Here is a 21,890-nt window from a genome sequence, read left to right as displayed (position 1 = left end):
TCTGTCTGGGTATTTCTAAGGAGCCAGGTGGGATCTATGTGGAGAAGAAGATGGCAAAGAACCACCCTCCGTTTACATGTCCCCGCCACAGGGTGGAAGGTGTGAATGGTCCAATATAACATTTCTCAGTCAGTTTTTGGTCACAATGGCATTTGGGTGTTTGAATTAACCCCCCTTTTTTTCGGGCAGTGTGGCCAGACACTGAGGGAAAGGGACTTGTTGGTACTTAGTTAAAGTAACCAGTGATTACTGTGATGCCCTGAGACTTTAACCCCTTCAGAGCTGCACTCTGAAGGCCCCGCTCCTGTGATTAGCTCTGTGTGGGTCAATGCCAACAGCCGTGCACCGTGCAGGGCTCATTGCTGGCTGAGCCTAATGGTAGAGCACGTGAGTGGAACATGCTTCAAATCATAGTCAGCTGGGTTTTAGGGTTAGGAGAGCAGAGCACCTTTGGGGGCAGGAGCCCAGATCTGCCCCACCTCGCTCCCTGCTATTGGAAACCCTCCCCAATGCTCGCAGGGCAGGCGCAGTCCTGCCTGCAAACCCTCGAGAGCACCTAGAGGCCAGGTGTCATCTCTTCCTGCAGCTCCATGCAGCTTGGATAGTGCCCCACCATCCCTTATGGCACATGGAGCTGTTGGGGGCAGGAGGGTTAATTGTTTGTGTCAGTTATTCTTGGTGCTGGGTAGGTCTGCTCCAGGGCCGGTGCAACCATTTAGGCGACCTAGGCGGTCGCCTAGGGCGCTAGCATTTGGGGGGCGCCATTTTCTTCGGCAGCGACCGCGGCAGCCGGATCTTTGGCTGCCCCGGTCGCCGCTGGCATTTAGGTGGAGGGAGCTGGGGCAGGGGAGCGCAGGGACGGCCGCCTGCAGCAAGTAAGGGGGGGGAACACAGGGGAGCTCCGCGCCCCAGCTCAACCCTGCCCTGCCTCCTCCCCGAGCACGCCGTGGCTGCTTCACTTCTCCCGCCTCCCAGGCTTACGGCGCCTAAGCTGATTTGTACCGCAAGCCTGGGAGGTGAGAGAAGTGAAGCGGCGATGGCGTGCTCGGAGGAGGTGGGCCAGGGGTGAGCTGGGCTTGAGGGGGTGCCTCAGGGTGGGGGGTGGGGAGCTGCTGCAAGGGGTGGCGTCTCAGAGCGGAGGGGGAGTTGTTGTGGGGGCACCGCTGGGCGGGGGCTTGGGGATGGGGGAGGGCGCAAGGTGGAAGTTTCGCCTAGGGCGCGAAACATCCTTGCACTGGCCCTGGTCTGTTCCAGCCCACATCCATGGTCGTACAGCCCAGCTGCCCCTGGGATGCCTGGAAGGGTGTCTGTCCTGCAAGACTTCCTGCTGGTGCAGGGGGATACATTTGGAGGGATGGGGTGTTTTGGGGGGTGGGGGGGTTAGACGGGACAAGCTGGGTGCTTGACAGACGGGGCAGGGAGTGGATGGGGCTACTCATGGCGTGATATGGGTGTTGGCCACATAAGCAGCCACCTAAAGCATCATAATTTTAAGCACCTCTAGCCCAGCCCCCTCCCACTAGCTGGAGGCCAATCAGGGATGGTCCTGGCCTTTTCAGAGTACTCCCCCTCCCCCAACTTTCAGAGGGGAGGGGGGGCTGGCTAGAGCAGCAACCCATCTAGGGCTAGCCCCAGGGCCCATTCAGAGGGGAAACCCAGCACTGAATTGGGGGGGGGTCTGCACCACTCACTGGTGGTGTCAGGGCAGGGCACCCGGGGGTGAGTCTATGGGCCATGCCCCTTCCTGCAGAGCTGGGCTCTATACGAGTGGAGCTGGGCACATGGAGGGATGGTGCCAATGAAGTATCATTGGTCACATTTCCTGCATGTCCCCAGTAGGTGGCAGCAGGAGTCCACAGGGACCCAGGTGAGCTAGGCCTGGTCGCAGGGCCAGCAACCGGTTTAGTGCCTGGCGCGCGGGGCTGGAAATGGGATCCCAGCCCCTGCGTGAACACTCACACCGACGTGCCTGGGATTGAACTAGGGCTCTCCAGAGCTGAAAGCACAAGCGTCTACAACGTGAGCCACAGCTGGGGCTGCGAGCGATGCCTAACCCCTGTGGGTCTGCCCCGAGGGGCCCGTAACACACTCCCAGTGGGTTACAAATGCCTGGCAGTGCCTACCCTGCTGCCACTACTGGCATTGGCCGGCTGCATGTGCAGCCTGGCACGGGCACCTGAGGCCGACTGGCAGGTGCCTAGGGCAGCAGCTTGGTGCAAGGGATGAAGGGTGGGGCTGCCTGAGGGCAGGTTCAGCTGCCAGCTGGGGCTCTGAGGAGCAGGAAGCAGCCCCCCCCGCCCCTTCCCCGGGTGCTCCCCGCCCCCAGCACAGGTAAGGCCGGGGCTCAGGCGCTGAGCAGCTCAGGGCTGCTTCTGGCAGCACCGTGAGTGCAGCTGGGTCTCCACCTGGCTCCATGTCAGTGCCCAGCCCCCATGGGCTCTGCTGCCTGGGCACCCCAGCTCCTGCTTCAGCTCCATGGTGTCTGGGCTCTGGGGGCGCTGCCACCGTGTCCTGGCTATGAACCAGACAGCGAGGTGCTCATCTGCAACAGGCGGGGTCCCCCGCTCCCCTCTTGGGCCCTGGGCAGCTGGCGCCGACTTGCCTGGAAAGGGCCATTGGGCAGGGCAGCCCTGGGTGAGGGTATTGTCTACCCAGAGGGCTCAGTGGCTTGCAGGGCCTAGGATAAGGCCGAGGGGGGTTTTCATCCTGGCCTGGCCCAGTTCATCCCGGCATCTGTCACTGGGGCACAGTGGCCGGTGCAGCCCCAGGCCAGGGTCTGACCTGTCAGCCTCCAACCCAGCAGCACCAGGTCTGGGAGCGGTGGTAGCGGCAGCAGGGGAGGTGCCGGGGAGATGCTAATTTCTAAAGGTGTGGGTGGCAGAACATCTTAAGCGGCCCCTGGCGGGCACCATGTTTCCAGCACCGATCTCCGTGCCCCACAGATGGCTGCTCCCTGCCCAGTTCTGCTGCTCTCTGGCTTTGCACTCCTGTGCTGTCTGCATGGCTCTGCCCTGTTCACACACCAAAGTCCAGGCTCTGCCCTTCCACTTCCCCAGCAAGGGGCTCAGTGCCTGGCCTTGCTCTGATGGGCCCGGTTCATTGCACTGGTTCTTTTGTGCTTTCCTCTGGAGCACCCCTCTGGATTTGATCACCTCCTTCTCCCCCCGCAAAAATATACAGTCAGCCAGCTAGGGTCCCTTCTGGACAGCAAGAGCCAGAGATACGTCATTACTGCTAAAACAAGGAGTCCGGTGGCACCTTAAAGACTAACAGATTTATTTGGGCATAAGCTTTCACAGGTAAAAAACCTTTTACCCACGAAAGCTCATGCCCAAATAAATCTGTCACCAGACTCCTTGTTGGTTTTGTGGATAGAGACTAACACGGCTACCCCCAGATACTTGTCATTCCTGCTGTTTACCCCGGCAGTGGGGGAGCTGGATTCAAGTCTGGCTCATGCAGGGGACCTGATCACTAAATCCCAGTTGCAGAATCCCTGTTCCCGGTGCCGCCGCAGGAGCCAGAATGAGCAGGGTCTGCTCTCGGGCCACAGGGCAGGGTGCCTGCTGCTCCCATACAGGGCAAGTACAGGGGGGTGGAGCAAAAGTGTCCCCAGACCTGCCTGGCTAACTGCCAACCCTGCGCCGCAGGGCCTTGCAGTGCAGCTCAGTTCTCTAGTGCCGGTGCAGTCGTTAAGCCTTGTACGCACTGGCGTATTTCTAACAATCTCCCGTGGCTGGGCTTTGCCAGCGGGGGTTGAGCCTGGGGCCCCCCAGCGAACGCCTACAGCTTTACTGCCTGAGCTGATTGTTTCCAGGTAGTAGCACCCCCATAAATCTCTAGGCACAAGTCTAGCCACTAGAGGGGGGCAATGAGCCGTACTGTGTTCATGGGCAGCTACAGTGGCTGGGGAAGCTGTGCAGGCAGGACCCACGGGCTGACTGCAGTTTACCGGCCCCTCGGCTCCCCCTGCTCAGAGCAGGTCTCGGGGTGATTGTTAAAGTTGACTCTGCTAAGGGCCAGATTCTCCAAAGCTCAGCTCCCAGCCTGCACCCCATCCTAGTGCCCCTCTGAAGGCCAAGTGCGAGGGCAGCCCTGGTATCTTGGGGGTGGGTATCGTCTGGGGAGGGGGGCGGTTTGAGCCGGGGTGGTTGGTGCCATCTGGGGAGGGTTTTTTTTGGCAGTGCTGGCCCAAGGGTGGGAGGAATCGAAATCTGTCACGAGAGCTCCCAGCTCCTTACTGATGCAGTGATCTCATCTCCTTTTCTGGGTGTGAGGGTACAGGGAGAGCCCACTGCTGCCACGTTCCCGTGGCAAAACCAGAGTTGCCCCTGCATCGGTTCAAACTTGCTGGTACCTGAAATGTCCAGCCAGGAGGCCCATCCCCAAATCTCCCTCCCCCAACCGTGTTCACTGGCAGCACACTGAGGTGGGGGTGATGCGGGGTGATTTGGGCACCGTACTCCCAGCAGAAGCAGGTGGTTGGCACGGGGAAGAGGGAAGGAACCTGGTTCAGCAGCAAAATAAAAACCCGCTGGAGAGATGTAAAAATAAGAAAGTAGAAAAAAATCTTTTATTTGATTGCGGCAAGCGGCCCGGAGCTGGGGCTCAGGTTCCAGCATCTGCTGAGTAGAAGCGAATGCTGAGCTGGTGACCCCTGCCCAGAGCGGGCAGCACTGTCTCAGTGGCACCCAGCGCCTGCCGGGCACTAGGGCAGGGTGAGATTAAGGCTTAGAGATGTGGCAGGCCCCAACGGTCAGAGCCCGGGACTTAGACGTCCCCCCTGCTCAGGGAGATGTTCTCCTGCTTGCCCCCGGGGAGGGCAGGAGCAGGCCCCAGTGACCCGGTCTGTGGCACAGCATCTGCCCCCAGCTGCGTGCAAGGACCTTGGAACACCGAGCGCAGCCTGCACCTCTGGGTGCAGCCGGGCTGAGCAGAGCTGGGAGGAATCTGGGGGGAATCATCGCTGGAACCTGGCTGAGCAGGGCTGGGGGGAGGTGGTGATTTGTGCGGGGGCGGTTCCTGCCTTACAAGGGCAGGAGAAGCAAGTGCCAAAAGTTAACCCCAAACTAGCAAATCAAATTCACCGTGAAACCCAGGCCTGCCTCCCACCCTTGCCTCTCACCACTTTGCTTCCGGCTGATTTTGGTGCCTGTGCCGTGCCTGGTGTCTGAGCGCCTGGAACTTCTCGCGAGACAGGGATGGGCACAGTGCATGGGCAACCCAGGCTGGCACCATGCTGGGACTGTGCGTTGCTGGGTACGTGCTCTGCAGGACAGACTGCTCCGGCACCGCCGCTCTGCTGCAGGATTTGCCTCCAGGCTGAAATCTTTGTACTCTGTCCGTGACAGTCCACCCTTCCCTGCAGCAGCTCCTGGTACAATGGGTTAAATGCGATTTACTCAGGGAAGAAGGCCAAGGCCTGCACCGGGGAACACCTCCTTGAACGACGCTTAGGAACGGCACTGGGTCCCTTAAGTCCTTCGAAGGCCAAGTTTACCTGGCAAGAATCCACCTGGCACATGTATCTACCCAGCTCTTTACAGCATCAAAGCACTTTGCAGAATGTCAGGTCGTTTAATCCTCACAACTGCCCTCTGAGGAGGCACCTAGGAAGATCCCCATGTCACAGATGGGGAAACTGAGGCACAGAGCGGGGACATGGGCTTGCCCAAGGCCCCAGTAGGGAGTCTGTGTCAGAGCTGGGATCAGAACGCAGACCTCCTGGCTCCCAGGCACACGCAGAGGACAGCTCCCTCTCCCTCCACAGCAGCTGGCCAGCGCTCCTGGATGGAAGCCCGCTCTCGCTCTGAAGGGTGGCTGCAGGTGGGAACCCATTGTAGGCAGTGGAGTTGGAGACAGAGCTCCTCTCTCCTGAAACCCTACAAATCTGGGGGATTTCAGCACCCCCTGAAAGTCCTGAGCTGACTGCCTGGGTTCCTATACTGCCGTATCCCCCATCCCCCGCTTCTGGTCCCATCAGGCTGGCGGAGAGACCCCCGAGTCCACGCGCAGGTGATCTCGTGGCAGGATCTGCCCACGTGGCCGCAGGGGCTTAAACTCCATGCTGCTGGTGGCGGTAGGTGAGCTTCCTGAGCTCGTCCCAGAAGAGCAGGCTGAGGATGGTGTGAGGCCCCAGGCGGAGGTAGGCAGGACCGATCCCTTTGTACAGAGCCAGGACGCCCTCTTTCCTGGAGATCTGCACAAAGCAGTCGAGGAGCCCTCGGTAGTGCTGCCCCTGGGGACAGGAGACACGGAGAGGCATCAAAAACCTGCCCCAGCACACACACGACTCCGCTCCCGTTTAATATACATGCTATGGTAACTCACTCACTGATTGTAAGGCCAGCAAGGACCACAATGACCATCTAATCAGGCTCCCGTCTGAGACAGGCCAGAGAACCTGCCACTAATGGCTGCAGCAAGCTCATAACTTCTGGCTGAGCTACAGCCTCTCATTTAGGAAGACATCCAGTGCTGAGTGACAGACTCCGAGTGCTGGAGACTCCACCACTCCCAAGGATTAATTCCTCCCTGTTAGTAACAAGCACCTTATTTCTAGTCTGTCTAGCTTCAGCTTCCAGCCACTGCATCTCATTGTCTTTTTCTGCTAGATTAAAAGAGCCAGAAATTTAATGTGGATAAATGTAAAGTAATGCACATTGGAAAAAATAACCCCAACTATACATACAACATGATGGGGGCTAATTTAGCTACAACGAGTCAGGAAAAAGATCTTGGAGTTATCGTGGATAGTTCTCTGAAGATGTCCACGCAGTGTGCAGAGGCGGTCAAAAAAGCAAACAGGATGTTAGGAATCATTAAAAAGGGGATAGAGAATAAGACTGAGAATATATTATTGCCCTTATATAAATCCATGGTACGCCCACATCTCGAATACTGTGTACAGATGTGGTCTCCTCACCTCAAAAAAGATATTCTAGGACTAGAAAAGGTTCAGAAAAGAGCAACTAAAATGATTAGGGGTTTAGAGAGGGTCCCATATGAGGAAAGATTAAAGAGGCTAGGACTCTTCAGTTTGGAAAAGAGAAGACTAAGGGGGGACATGATAGAGGTATATAAAATCATGAGTGATGTTGAGAAAGTGGATAAGGAAAAGTTATTTACTTATTCCCATAATACAAGAACTAGGGGTCACCAAATGAAATTAATAGGCAGCAGGTTTAAAACAAATTAAAGGAAGTTCTTCTTCACGCAGCGCACAGTCAACTTGTGGAACTCCTTACCTGAGGAGGTTGTGAAGGCTAGGACTATAACAATGTTTAAAAGGGGACTGGATAAATTCATGGTGGCTAAGTCCATAAATGGCTATTAGCCAGGATGGGTAAGAATGGTGTCCCTAGCCTCTGTTCGTCAGAGGATGGAGATGGATGGCAGGAGAGAGATCACTTGATCATTGCCTGTTAGGTTCACTCCCTCAGGGGCACCTGGCATTGGCCACTGTCGGTAGACAGATACTGGGCTAGATGGACCTTTGGTCTGACCCGGTACGGCCTTTCTTATGTTCTTATGTTCTAAATCCCTTCCCCACGTAGTCACGCGGACTGCGATCGAGTCACCTCTTCACCGTCTCTCGTGAAATGAAACCGCCAGAGCTTCTCTCATCTCTCACTAGTTTCCCAGACTTCAGAGCATTCCTGTGGCATCTTTCTGACCCTCGGCAATTTGTCAACATCCTTTTCGCTGTGTGGACACCAGAACCGGCCAGAGGCTCCAGGAATGGTCAAATGCTGTAATCAGAGGTAACCCTGCCTCCCTACTCCTGCTTTTCTCCGGCTTTAACATCCAAGCCAGGCCAGATTTTCAGAAGAGCACTGTTAATGTTAATGCTGAGCACTACTGAAAACTTCCCCTCCCTCCCCCAAGAGCTCAATAAACAGAATAATTCACAATGCTCTGAGCCCCTTCTGTGAGGATCTCCAAGTGCTGCAGACAGTGGTTAATTAGTCCTCACACTAGTCGGTTTGGGGGAAGCCAACACTACTTAGCCCCATTTTACTGATGGAAAAATTGAGGCACAAGCGGTTCTATTTTGTAGTCCCCCCGCCTCCCCACTCCCAAATAACAGCCCGTGACGCTTGCAGCGCACGGCCCCTAGGTCTCAATGGAACAGTGACAAACACATACCAGTCTGGTTCCTCTGTGTGCCAGTATTGTTAAAATAGGTGTTAGAGTTATAGAAATGTCTTTAGACTTTATGAAATGCTTGTAAGTAGTTGCCTGCATTCATCTCACAATATCTGTATCCCCCATTAGAACGTTTGCCGTGTAGCTGTAAGTCATCAGGCAGGAGAGAAGCATTAACGAATGTGAAATACTAGTTTCCAACAGGTGTTGGCTCCTGCCCAACGAAAGAGGCCCATCAACGCCAGGCAAAGCATTGTGGAACATCAGAGGACATCCCGTTCCTCCTAGTCTCTTCCAGTGCAAGAGAGTGAAGATCCAGGCCCCTTCCCGCTCCCGAGGAGGAGACTTGTAACTGAATTCCTTCCACCAGCTGAATTTGCAACTTGGAGCAGAAGCGGGGAAGGAATAAAAAGCCCTAACGAGGAGAAACTTGTGTTTTTTATGCTAAGGAGCAAGGAATTCTAAGCATAAGCAAAAGATGCCCAGTGTTTGCCATGGGTTAGCCCTAACGGACACACAAAGCCTGCTTATTATAGAAGCTTCTATTACCTTTTGAAACTTAAGACTGTAACTCATTTGTATGTGTCTGCTTTAACCCTGTAAGTAACTCTCCTATTTTCTTGTCCAGGTTAGTAAATCCTCAGATTGTTTATTACAGGATTGTCTACAAGCGTTGTCTTTGGTATGAGATCTAAGGTGCAACTGACCTGGAGTAAGTGACTGGTCCTTTGGGACTGGGAATAACCTGAATCTTGTAGTGATTTTTGGTGTAGAATCATAGAATATCAGGGTTGGAAGGGACCTCAGGAGGTATCTAGTCCAACCCCCTGCTCAAAGCAGGACCAATTCCCAACTAAATCATCCCAGCCAGGGCTTTGTCAAGCCGGGCCTTAAAAACCTCTAAGGAAGGAGAGTCCACCACCTCCCTAGGTAACCCATTCCAGTGCTTCACCACTCTCTGAGTGAAAAAGTTTTTCCTAATATCCAACCTAGACCTCCCCCACTGCAACTTGAGACCATTACTCCTTGTTCTGTCATCAGGTACCACTGAGAACAGTCTAGATCCATCCTCTTTGAACCTCCCCTTCAGGTAGTTGAAAGCAGCTATCAAATCCCCCCTCATTCTTCTCTTCTGCAGACTAAACAATCCCAGTTCCCTCAGCCTCTCCTCATAAGTCATGTGCTCCAGCCCCCTAATCATTTTTATTGCCCTCCGCTGGACTCTTTCCAATTTTTCCACATCCTTCTTGTAGTGTGGGGCCCAAAACTGGACACAGTACTCCAGATGAGGCCTCACCAATGTCGAATAGAGGGGAATGATCACATCCCTCGATCTGCTGGCAATGCCCCTACTTATACAGCCCAAAATGCCGTTAGCCTTCTTGGCAACAAGGGCGCACTATTGACTCATATCCAGCTTCTCGTCCACTGTAACCCCTATCATCCACTGTAGGGGGCCATCTATCACAAAGGCAGGCTTACTTGGGTGGCAAGATAGATCAGCGTACCCAAGGGGACTGTCTGTGACTCCATGGTCAGGTTGTTACAGTGTCTGAGCAGTTGACGCTTGAGAATTGTAGGTATAGGACTCACAACCAGTTTGGAGTTTGTGCCCTGGTTCTTAGCAGTCTGCCCTGAGGTTGGCACTCACTCTCTGGAGCCACCAGGGCAGCTTGACGCACCTTTTTCACAAAAGGGTGGGTTTTGCATTGAAACAGATAAAGTATTGAAACACCATGGTTCAATAACAGCGCCATTAACGAGCCAGACTGTGTTGCCAGTTACCCCAAAGTGAGACTGACCAGCCTGCGCCGGAGTATTGATGCGCCGGAGTAACTGAGGGCAGAATCTGGGTCCTTTCTTTTCAAATGAAAACCTGCGAGATGTTGCACTTTTGTGGACGAGACGGGGCCAAATGCCACCAGGTCTCCTCCATCTCCACTGGGAACCGTTCACCCTGTATCTGGAGCTCGCAAGGGTTCTCACGTCCTTGTGAGCTCTCAGGCTGGACTACTGCAACATACACGGACACATGCTCCTCAGCTAGTGCCGAACGTGGGTGCAGCCAGCTTCAGGAGGCTTTCCCAACTATTCTCCCCCGTCTGCACCGGCGTCTGGGTGGAAAACTGTCGACTCTGATCTGTGGAGCCCTTCTATGGGTTGGGTCTCCCAGCAGCCAGGCCCCACCTCAGCAAAGGTCAGCTGAGCAGAGATGCTCAAATGAGCAGCCCTGCACTGGAAGCCCAGGGAGCTGTCAGCAGGGTGATCTCCAAGGAGGCCCCACCGTTCTGGGATTCACTGCCCCATTAGTCCAGCCGGGCTCAGGAGGGTGCATGGCTCAGCTGGTCACTCGCTGTGGGGCTGGCATATAGCAGCTAGGAGGTGGGTGTTGGTTTAGTCCGGGGCTGGCTGCCTGTGCCTGGCCTTGAGCAGCATGGTGCGGATTTTGCTTTTCCATGCTGTGAAGTTGGGCGCGTTCAGTAGACTGGTGCACATGAAGATGCTCCAGGTAGCACGGCCTAGTGGACTGAGCACAGGGCGGCGAGCCGGGAACCTCTGGGATCCAAGCCCAGCTCTTCGGCAGCCTGCCTGGACAGCCCTGCCATCAGTAAATGGGGACCTGGCCTCCCACCTGCGGGACATACTTACCATGCCCCGCTCATCCACGGGCTGGTTATAGAGCCTGGTGCTGACCACATCGAAGGGAGTCATCGCCACGGCCACCGCCACGCTGCTGATCATGCCTCCCGCCAAGGCCACCATCCAGCTGCCCTCCTTGAACCACTGCCAGACAGGGGACCAGTTAGACTCATCCCCTGCACCAGCGTTGCCATGAGAACGAGAACGTCACCATCACCAGAGCAACGGAGATGACGCGCGTGTGCAGGGAGGAGGCCAGGTAAACGTGGGGGGAAGATGAGGCTGTCTAGGGATCCAGCACTCCTCGAGGTGACCCACCATGCCCACTGAGGGTGGGGAAAGCCCCAGGCCCTAACCCAAATCCAGACACCCCTGAGCTCCTGGGCAGGGCCAGAAACATGAAGCTGGCTCCAAATTTCACAAATGCTCCCTTCTGTGCCATGGGTCGAACCAAACCCTTGAATCTGACGCTCCACCCACCCCTTTGAACCTTGAGGTGTTCAAAAGCTGAGCCTGATCCGCCCCAAACTTTGCTGGTTTCCCCCCATCTCTCTAATGGGCTGAACTGGAGCCCTGGATCCGAATCCTGAACCACAAGGATGACGAAATGCTGATCCACGTGTGCCTGAGAACCCGTCTCTAGAGACACAGAGGTGCAATTAATTTCCAGCCCCTAGGGGGCAGCAGACGGGCCCGTTAAAGCAGCGACTGGCACTGACAGCATGAGGGGAGATGGCCCAGCCCTCTAGGTGTCCTCTTCAGGCAGCTGTTTAGCTTTCTGTGGGCTGAGAGCAGCAGGCCTGCCCCCACCCGCTCACCCGGCCCCACTGTTATTTTTAGCTTTGATGATCCAGGCAAAAAGCCAGCCAGGATAAAGCACGTTTTAAGCGGCGCGTCAGTTCCGCTTGCCTCCCTGCACGTTCGCCCGCACCAGAGCCCTGTTGATCTCGTGGTGGGAAAGCACGGAGTCAGCGCCGAGGGCTGGGGAGGGATCGACTCGAGGACAGGAGCGCTGTGTTGTTCTGAGTTACATTAGGAGCAGAGCCGGCCTGTCAGTCTGGGAGGCTCCTGAGTGGCCAGCGGGGGGGAGGGCAGGCTATGAGACAGCCTCACCCACCCACCCCCACTCCTGGGGAGTTGGAGCGGGGCTGGGGGGTTAAATCTGACAGCCCCCTGGCCTTCCTGGCAGCCCAGCAGCTGCTTGCTTTGCTGGTCATGAAGGCCTGAGTCAGACCTGATATGGGGAATAGGCACCACTGTCTCTAAGGGAACAAAGACCGATGTGAAACTGACACCAGCCCTGGCTCCCACCAGTCCATCCTGGAGCGTGCACAGCAGGGGAGCTCGTGTGTGTCGTGGGCTATTTCTGTGTACCACGAGAATGAATCGGTTGCAAGGAAGACAGCTGTGGCGTTCCTACAACAGAGGGAGCCAGAACAGAGATTTCCCCTGCCGGCGGCTGCCTTTCCTTCCCTGAACCCCACTGTCTGCAGAGCCTGGATGAATGAATAAGAAGCTGCCTGGCTCAGCAGGTGGCGCTCTGCACTGCCCCACTGGAGCCCTGAGTTTGCCTCCCAGGAGTGGGGTCACTCCACGGGGGTGGCTGCATCCACGCACAAAGGACAGATTCCGTCTTGGGGATCTAAAGCAGGGGGAGCCCTGGGTGGGGAGCCCCGGCATGAACATCATCTCTGAAGAGATACTGCAAGTGACTGGACCAGGGACCTTGGGACACAGATGGCCCCGGAAACCAGGCTGCAGCTTCGTGGCTGCTTGTCTTAAATGACAGGCCTTAGAGGTCCACTGTGATGCTGCCCCCCACACCGCTTATGGAAATATGCTTATGAATGTAAATATGACATAACTGGAATATGTTTTATGCTACATATGCCATGTAACATATCTCCGCAAAGGTTATGATCTACTGAATCTATTCATCCTATTTGTATGCATGTGTCATTGTTGTATTCAAACTTATGAATATTGGCTGTGTACTGTTTGATTTTAAGTAGCCTTAGTAAGAGATTTGGGCAACTTCTTTAGAAAGGAATTTACAAGTTAGGTGCCCAATCAAGAAACACTTAACGGACGATGGATCTTAGAAGGCTCCAATCCACATAAGAAATCTACTTGAGGACGTTCAAGGGAGCATGTGAACAATGGCTGCTACCTGTCCGTTCTGAGTCATGCATGGACATGTGACTTGCCCATGTGGCTCCAAAACTCCATTTCGTAGCTGGATTCTACACAGGGGGATGGAGGGGTGTCCACCCACAAGAGAAAGTCTATTTAAACCCCTGGGAGACCCCTCCATTTTGTCTTCAGCTGGCTCAAGAGAGCCTCTCCACCCCCAAATGATACCTGAAAGAAACTGGAACAAAGGACAGTAACCACGGGGGTGTGAGTGATTGCTGGACCCAGACTAGAAGGAGGCTAGTCTGTAAAAGAAGCTTCCTGGAACATCTCTGAGGGTGAGATTTCATCTGTAATCACTTTCTTACTGTATTAGGTTTAGACTTGCGTGTTTTATTTTAATTTTGCTTGGTAATTCACTTTGTTCTGTCTGTTATTACTTGGAACCACTTAAATCCTATTTTTGTATTTAATAAATCAAGAGAGGGGGCATCCGGTTTTCGATCGGAGGGCCTGGTTGAAAAGGGACCCTGGCAGCTCTGATAAGCACCCCTGACTGGGCCGCTTAAAGTCTGGTTGGCTGCAGCAGGGCTAAGGCAGGCTACATGCCCAGCTCCACACAGCTCCTAGGTGGAGGGACAGCCGGGGGGACAGATGGGGGAACCACAGCCAATGGGAGCTGTGGGGGCAGCACACAGACCCCACTGGCTGCCCCTCCGCCTAGGAGCTGGAGAGACATGCCACTGCTTCCCGGGAGCCGCGTGGACTTCCTCTGTCCCCGGGAAATGCCAGGGCTGCCTGAGGTGAGCGATGCCTGGAGCCCATACCCCAGACTCCCTGCCACAGCCCTGAGCCCCCTCCTGCACTCTGAACCCCTCATTGCCGGCCCCACCCCAAAGCCTGCACCCCCAGCCCAGAGCCCTCTCTCCCTCCTGCATCCCAACGCCCTGCCTGAGCCTGGAGCCCCCTCCCACACCCAGAACCCCTCATTTCTGGCCCCACCCCAGAGCCTGCACCCCCAGATGGAGCCTGCACCTCAACCCCCTGACCCAGCCCAGTGAAAATGAGCGAGCGACGGAGGGGGCGGGGGGTGTGGAATGGAGTGAGTGTGGGCGAGGCCTGAGAGAAGGGGTGGGGTGGGGACGGGGCCTCAGAGCGGGGCAGGGCAAGGGAAGGGTGTTCGGTTTTCTGCAATTAGAAAGTTGGCAACACTACTCCAGAGCCAGGCCCCATGGCCCTGCCCATCTCTCACCCCTTAGGGCCCAGCAGCCCCTCCCACCACTGCTCACCTGGAGCTTCTCGACCCACTCTTTGGCTGACGCAAAGGTGGCCAACTGCACCGCAGAGCCCACCATGACGCGAGGCACAGCGCCGTTCACACCCCGCCACAGGCCCACGAGCCCCTGCTTCCTGTAGATGGTCTCAAAGGCATTGGAGACGCCCTAGGCAGAGAATCAGACAGGTGAGGGGATATTAGAGTGGCACAAAACAGGAGGATTTAGGGATCTCTGGGAGGACGGGGGGAACCTCTGGGTCGATCCAGTACCCCAGTGGGCAGGGCCTGCTGCATCCAGTCAGCGGCTCTGATGTAGCTAACGGCCACCTGAGCGAGCCTGTGCCAAGAACGCAGCCTGGCAGAGGATGTGCCTGTAAATTAGTACCTGAGATAAGCGGGGCAGTCCCAGGATTCCACATACATAGTCCCCTTACATAGTTCGTGGCTACGCCCCGCAGCCTGGGACAGACACGTACAGAGTGTCCTGGCCACCCTGGACCTACAGCCCGTGAGGAGACCTTTGCTTCCACCGCCCCTAGGAGTGGAGCCAGTAAAAGTGCCGAGGACTTTGGAACCTGCTCCGTGTGGCTGCCGCGCAGAGAAACACAAACAGCCTGGTGGAGCCAGCGTCACCAGAGTCCCCAACAGCAAATGGCCCATGACAACAATCCGCCCCGCCGACCTCGCCCGCCCAGGCCCGTTCCTCCCATTCAGCAACTTTCTTGTTGAAAAACACTCAGTGTCGTCATCTGCAGGAGCATTAATGGGAGTGAGTCACTGTGTACAGAGCAAGGCAGCAGCAGGAGCCTCGACAAAGGGGGCCCCCCGGAGGGAACAGGACCAGTGCGTTCCAGGGGAACAGGCATGAAAACCCAGTGGTTCCCTGTTCCACTCAGGTGCGAGGGTCCTTCATGTCCCAGGCCAGACAGCATGTGCTGCTACATGTCACACATTCACCACATGTGTCATGGACACATGCACACACATGCACCGTTCATGTCACATCCATGTATCCATCTGCCACACATCACACTCAGGCGCACACATCCACTGCCCTGGCCGTTCTCATGGGCACCCAGGCATTTCCACTAGATGTGCACACAGGGACCCAATATGCACGGCATGGCAAACTTACACATCCATGCAGGCCCACTTGGATTTACTACACAAAAAACCACACATGCACACACTCATCTCACATGCACGCACACACACAGCCCCCATAGTGCTATACATTCAGACCCCCTTTGCATATCCTCCTACTGTGGAGAACATAGGAATTCTCTGTATCAATGTTTACGACTCTAATATATCTGCACATAATCTCTGTGGGTTTGGATGCTGAGGTGTTGCTGGCTAAAAGGCAGCTAAGGGTTAAATCCTGCAGAACCCATGGACAGTGGCTGAAGACAGAATCAATCCCCCGGTGCTCAGTGGGACACCACCAAGAAGCTACTGTGCAAAGAGCAGAAAGTCTGGAGAAATGCAGAAACTAGTCTGGCCAGGTTCAGGTGCCAAGCACAAAACCACAGGGGATCACCAGGTGGGACTGGGTTGTGGAAGGGATAAAAAGACAACCTGTGATTTCAGGGGGCAGAGATACTGATGGGGTGACAGACTATCCAAGATGCAGCCATTATAAGATGCAACCTGTCTCCCCACAGCTGGGTGCCTTACGTGGAACCTACTGGCAAGGAGAGGCTCAGGTCAGGTGACAGAACGCGTTTAGACTGTTATTATTTTAAACCTGTTTCTCTTTGCTTGTTAAATTTCTGTGAACCAATAAACCAAACTTGACTTTGATCAAGCTGCCCGGAGGCACCACAAGTTCACACTGGTCACAAGATCCAGAGAGAATTCTATACCCCGACTCAGAGCCAGGGGGGTCAGGGCGGTAATATGATGTGTAAAGCGGGGGTGTTGTAGCCATTTAAAAAGAGGGGCCGAGAGAGACCCAGCTGCAGCTCACCCTCGAATCCCAACACTGACATAAACACAACGCCCACTCGACACCCAGCACAGCCACGCAGTCCCCGCAGTGTCCTGTGCACACAGCACTCCTCATCCTACCACCAGCGTTAACCACTGCTCCAGGGAAGACGGGGCAGATCCCCGAACCCTCTGCTCACCTGGTGCTTGTGCTGATGCCCCACAGCCATGGCTGCCACCGTCTGGGCTTGCAGATGCGTTTTGACCTGTCACGATTAAAGGGAATTCACCAGGTTAGAAAGGAGCAAGTTGCCAGGCTGCACCCAGCCCCTCATAGCAAGTTAGATACCCATGTGGTGGGGCTGGCTCAGGCCCCAGTGGACGGCAGGAGTCACCCCACTCCTGCTCCTCCTAGTCTCTTCCAGTGCAAGGGAGTGAAGATCCAGGCCCCAACTTGCAACCTGTCCTAGTGATGGGGGAAAAAACCGGGCACCCACCCTCCATGGGCCCCACCCAGCCTCATCACGGAGATCAAGTCCAGGAGACCCTCCCATTGAAGTTCTCTGCTGCCAACGATCCAAGTGCCACTACTGCTGTGACCCACATTGGGAGCCAGCATCCTCCCCCCCGACCACCCCTGGGCTGCCTATGCTCCCCTCACAAGAGTATAACTTGACTGGCAGGAAGTTTCTTCTCTAATTTACCCTCCACGGGTCCACTACGGGGTTTATTGCATCGTCGTCTGAAGCAGCTGGTGCTGGGAAGGGACATTAGAGTAACTGGACCCCTGGTCTGATCCATGTCACAGGTCCTCGGCTCCTACGCTGAGCCGGGTCAGACCTCTGAGGAGGAGCAGGGGAGCTGCTGGAAATGGTGTTGGGGTTCCAGTAGGCAGCGCTGTTCCCTCAGAGTCTTTAAGCCCCAGCATGGTGCTTGTCGAGTACTGAGCATCCAGCAGCATCAATGGGAGGTGCTGGGGGATCAGCGCTTTTAAAAATCAGGTCACTTAATTTGGCACCTAAACATGGATTTGGGAGCCTAACTTTAGGTGTCTACCTGTTAGCTTAGGAGGTATGAGCCCCAGTGTTGTGGCCAAATTCCGCTTTGGTTAAGTACATTTCACCTCCCTGAATACCCCTGTGCTTTCATTCACTTCCTCTCCTCAGCAGCTGTATCACGTTGCTGTGCGCTGTTAAACAGCTACCACAGCCCACCCCAGAGATGGCTGCATTTACAGTAGTGGGTGAAGCGATTCCTGTACATGCCCCTAGGATCCTCCAGGATGAAACGCTCTAGAGAAACCCTTATGCCCATTCAGCTGACCCCCTTCCTGACATGCTCAAAACCAACCAAGAGCTTGTGATCTAGTGATATTAAAGTGGCTTTTGGATCAGTTGACTGGTGACCAACTGGCACCGCTGAAGGGTCACGTGGGTTTATTACCAGGGAAGGAATTTACTTCCCCAGACTCACCCGATAGCACACGTTCCCTCTGCTAAGCCAGCGAGTGGGGCTCTGTCCACTCCCAGCTTTGATTTTCTTTTGGCAAAAGCAGATGGCATTTGATTGCCTCACAATTACTGTGAGCTCAGCAGATGTGATTCCGAAATCAGAGCCGAGGAGGGGCAAAAATATAACCCCACCATCCGCACTCACCCTTCCTCCACCTGCCTGGGTTCGTGTCTAATGAGACTGATTTGCGGGCTGCAAAGCATCCTATAGAGCTAGGGGGAAAGGGTCCCGGGGGAGCTCAGGCACCTGGGGAGAATGAACAATTTGCCTCTTTGTAAGCCTGCCTGGCCCCTCAGCACTCACCCCAGCAGAGAGGAGCTGGGGGCGGGGTTGCATGAGTCTCCGCCTGGCTCCCGTTCAGACTTTGAGCACTGTTGTTTTCTTCCCTTCCAGCTGTCAAGCCCCGGTCTCTCCTCCTCTCCAGAGCCCAACGAACATCCACTTTAGAGGGATGGATAAAGGTCGGGCTTCACGGGAGCGACCGTGGCAGCCCCAGGGCAGACACCCCAATGCAGCATCTCAGCTGAGCTCAGACGCTGTTCCCAAGCCACCATCCAGACTGAGCAGCTGTGTGCCCATGGGCCACAACTCTCATAACCCTTCCATCCCCATCCAGAGCATTTCCCCCAGGCTGAACGGTTTCTCTTATCTGTTTTCCCCACACACCCTAACTCTGCCAGTGTCCCCAGGCCTGACCCACAGAACCCTGGCTGGTCCAGTCCTGAGCTGTCCACTGCAGCTACACCAAGCCCCTCAGTCCTACCACAGCCCCTCTGCTTGTGTCTTGGGTTCTCCCCTACAGTTCTACTAACGCCCCTCAATCCTGACCCGCAGTCTCCCTAGTCTGCCCCCAGTCCGACAGAGGCCCCTCTGCTGTGACCTGCTGTGCTTCAGCCTAGCTCACTCCCAGGTCTGCCCGGCAGAGAACATACCAGATTTGCGAGGTGCACGGAAAGGGACTTGCCACGACCAACCCTCCCCCGACCTTATTAAGATCGAACCCAGGTGTCCGGGGCGCTGCAAGTCTCCTCCAGAACTCATTGGCCCATGGAACCCACCCCACCCAAACTGTTCTGTGAACACTCCAGCCCCTCCAGCAGCACAGAGATGGGCTGACAGGGACGGGCAGGTGCGGGCCAGAAGAGTCAGCCAGCTGCTCTCCCAGCTATAGTCCCCTGCAGGCCCCGTGGGGTGAGCCGTCACTCTGGCACTGCTGCGGGGGGCGCTCTGGGAATTCTTCATACAGGCAAGGCTGGGAAGAGGGCCATAAACCAGGTGCTTCACAGGGACCCCAGGCCAGGCTGGGAACAGGATCCGTAATGACCCAGAAATGTCACTGGAGGCCACCCGCTGAACGACGCTGACACACGAGGCACGTTCATAACAACTTTTACAGGTGGCAGGAGCCCTCGTCTCCCCCCACCCCCTTCCGCTGACCCACTTTCTCTCATTAGAGCCCCTGGTGCTATCCGGATGGGAGCTGCCACTTCTGTCGAAGGGAAATCATAAGCAGGGGGGGCCCCACGCTCCTCTCCGGAAGCATATGAGCTTTTCCAGCAGCAGAGACAAGGATACAGTTAAAACCTTTTTGCAGGAGAACGGGTCCAGCCAGCTCCTGTTAAATTCTAGCCCTCCCTTGTGTATCTATGGGGCGGGGTGGTACTACTTTCTCAAAGACCATCGTACTGAGGTACTGGGTCAGTCTCAAATATTAACCTCCCCTCCCCCTTCTGTTTCTGGTCTGTTCTGTGGGCTCAGAGGGGTTTGTTTTGTTTCTAGGCCCGTTGGCGAGATTCCCGCCCTTCTCCAATGTTGACAGCTGGTGTGACCGGGAGCCACTGCTGCCCCCGCACAGCTCTGGGGCTTTGGCAGGGCGGGGTTTGTGCGAGCATTTGCATCAGTTTCACCCACGGTTGCACTTGGGGTTCAAACAAGCCCGGAATCTCCATGCAAAATGGAACTGGGGCCGATACATTCCAGACCAAGAGTCTCTGTTTTGGGGGTGATCCTCCACCCAGAGCCAGGGGGGGCAGACAGAGCTACCAGCTTGCGGCTGAATGGCCACGCGTGACAGTGCTCCCTGAAGAGATGTGGCCCGATATCTAGTTTGGTCTCCTGGGATATCAGCTTGGTACTAGCCTGGTACCGTGTGACCAGCGCATCCCAGCTGCCCCCCCAAGAGCCACCCCCTGCAGTGCAGCCCCCACCTCAGCCCTTCTGGAGAATCCCACCACTCTTCCGCTTTGAGGGGGCAATGCATGGAGCTGCCACTGCAGTGACCCCGAGCCGTGTCCCCTCCTCGCCCCAACCAGCCACCTGCCTTCCCCCTAACTCAGGCTGGGGGGCACAGGGCCAGAATTCCTCCAGCAAACACCGCAGCAGCGGAGGTTGCCACAGCATCTGCGCAGAGGGCCAGGGCTCCAAACACGCCAGCAGGCGTATCGCTTCCCCCAGCACTGACATGCAGCCCCCTCTGGAGCCGGCCGCGGCAGCGGTTTTGGTTTCGCAGCCCAACAGGTGCTCGGGAGGGGATCCTGCCTGCAGGTGACCGTGCGGGAGGGAACGAGGAGCGCCGGGCGGCACCAGCGAGCGGCTGCCCCGCACCCAGCCCGCGGGGGAGGCCGGGGGCCCGGCGGGGCTGCCTGCGGCGGGTACTCACCAGATAAGCCGGGCTGCCCACAAACGCGCCCAGCGCCCCCGCGATGGCCCCGGCCGCGACGGTCCCGCCGGGCTGCTGCGTGAGCCCGCGGTCCTCGGCGTGCGAGTAGCAGTAGAAGCGGACCCCGTTCATCAGCCCCTGGTAGAGCAGCCCGGCCGCCAGCCCCTTCTGCAGCCCCCGCAGCCCGTCGGCCCGGCGCACCGCGCCCAGCGCCCGCAGCACCCCGCGGTAGTGCCGGCGGTAGGTGCCCCGCGGCCGCAGCTCCCCCTGCAGCTGCAGCCGCGTCTTCACCACCTCCAGCGGGTTGGTGAAGACACAGGCCAGGCAGCAGCTCGCGGCGCCCAGCACCAGGTCCACGTGTGGCGGGATCGGGATCCGGATCGGGACCGGGGCGGCGGGCGGCGGGCGGGCGCGCTCCATGGCCGAGACCCGGGGCCCCGCTACGAGCCCGGCCCCGCGGGGCAGCAGCCCCAGGCGCGCAGGGCGAGCGGCTCGCTCCTGGCACTGCCCCGGCCCCCGCGGCTGCGGCCCGGCCCCGCCCCCGGCCAATCAGGGCCGGGCCTGCCCCGCACACGCCCCGCGGCCGGCCCGGGGGCTCCCTCCCTCCACCAGGGCACCCACCGCCGGGACGGGGGGGTGGGAGCCGCCGCGGGAGGGGGCACAGCCGGGGGGCTGCTCTGGGGTTACGGGGGGGGGGGAGGCCGGGTGTGACCCTGTGTGCAGGGGCACAGCTGCGGGGGGTACAGGGTGACCCATTGAAGGGGGCACCCGCAGAGTGTGGGGGAAATGGGGTGACCCCCTGAATGGGGATAGTTGGGGTACAGGATCCCCTGAGGTGACCCAGTGTACGTGGCACAGTCGAGGTACAGGGTGACACAGTGAATGGGGATAGTTGGGGTATGGGATCCCCTGAGGTGACTTGGCATTCGCAGTGCAAAGTGCAGGGTGACCCATTGAACAGGGCACAGTCAGTGTGTGGGCTCCTCCAAGGTGACCTGGTGTGTGGGAGACAGTCAGAGTTCAGGCTCCCCTGGGGTGACCCAGTCTATTGGGGCATGATGGGGGTGCAGGTTTCCTGGGCGTGACCCTGCTATGATGGGCACAGCTGAGGTGGGCACTCAGGTGGCCCCTTATACTACGCAGGCCCACCCAGTGCCGGTGATTCAGGAACCAGGCTGCCTTAGAAAGCACTGGCCCGATTCTTGGCATCCATGGTGTAAACTGATCTTGAGTAAGAGGATCTGAGCTGCTGCCTGGCAAGGTATTTTTGACCCTCACTGTTCATGCTGGCTGCACATGCTGCATTCGTGCTATGATTGGCCCTGGGAATTGCCTGGTCACCTCCTAGGTACTCACTTGGGCTGTAGAGGGTTATAATAGTAATACATGGAGGTATAGGTATCTCATAGAGCTGGAAGGTCATTGAGTCTAGCCCCCTGTCTTCACTAGCAGGACCAAGTACTGATTTTTGCCCTAGATCCCTAAATGGCCCCCTCAAGAATTGAACTTACAACCCTGGGTTTAACAGGCCAATACTCAAACCACTGAGCCATCCCTCCCAGGAGCCAGTTCCTCACCAGAGCTTACTTCTTG

General features: G+C 56.7%; 1 protein-coding gene across 1 annotated transcript; it reads right to left on the bottom strand.

Annotated features, from left to right (window-relative positions):
• Positions 1 to 4,553: 4,553 nt before the first annotated feature.
• SLC25A34 (solute carrier family 25 member 34) lies at positions 4,554 to 20,777 on the bottom strand. Its single transcript, XM_039509276.1, has 5 exons — positions 20,298 to 20,777; positions 16,327 to 16,392; positions 14,211 to 14,363; positions 10,798 to 10,932; positions 4,554 to 6,238 (listed from the first exon to the last, which is right to left on the bottom strand). Exons 1-5 carry the CDS (start codon positions 20,715 to 20,717, stop codon positions 6,056 to 6,058), a joined length of 957 nt encoding a protein of 318 aa, XP_039365210.1. The 5' UTR covers positions 20,718 to 20,777; the 3' UTR covers positions 4,554 to 6,055.
• Between the last annotated feature and the right edge of the window lie 1,113 nt (positions 20,778 to 21,890).

This window comes from Mauremys reevesii, linkage group 21, assembly GCF_016161935.1.
Source record: "Mauremys reevesii isolate NIE-2019 linkage group 21, ASM1616193v1, whole genome shotgun sequence".
In the NCBI taxonomy this organism is placed as follows: Eukaryota; Metazoa; Chordata; order Testudines; family Geoemydidae; genus Mauremys; species Mauremys reevesii.
This window is presented reverse-complemented; position numbering and strand designations above follow the sequence as displayed.

Coding starts and splice junctions, on each gene's coding strand:
- SLC25A34 (XM_039509276.1), bottom strand. CDS start 20,717: ATGGAGCGCGCCCGCCCGCCGCCCGCCGCCCCGGTCCCGATCCGGATC. Junction 16,393..20,297: donor TGGGCAGCCCGGCTTATCTG/GTGAGTACCCGC, acceptor TAATCGTGACAG/GTCAAAACGCATCTGCAAGC. Junction 6,239..10,797: donor CCGTGGATGAGCGGGGCATG/GTAAGTATGTCC, acceptor TCCTGTCCCCAG/GGGCAGCACTACCGAGGGCT.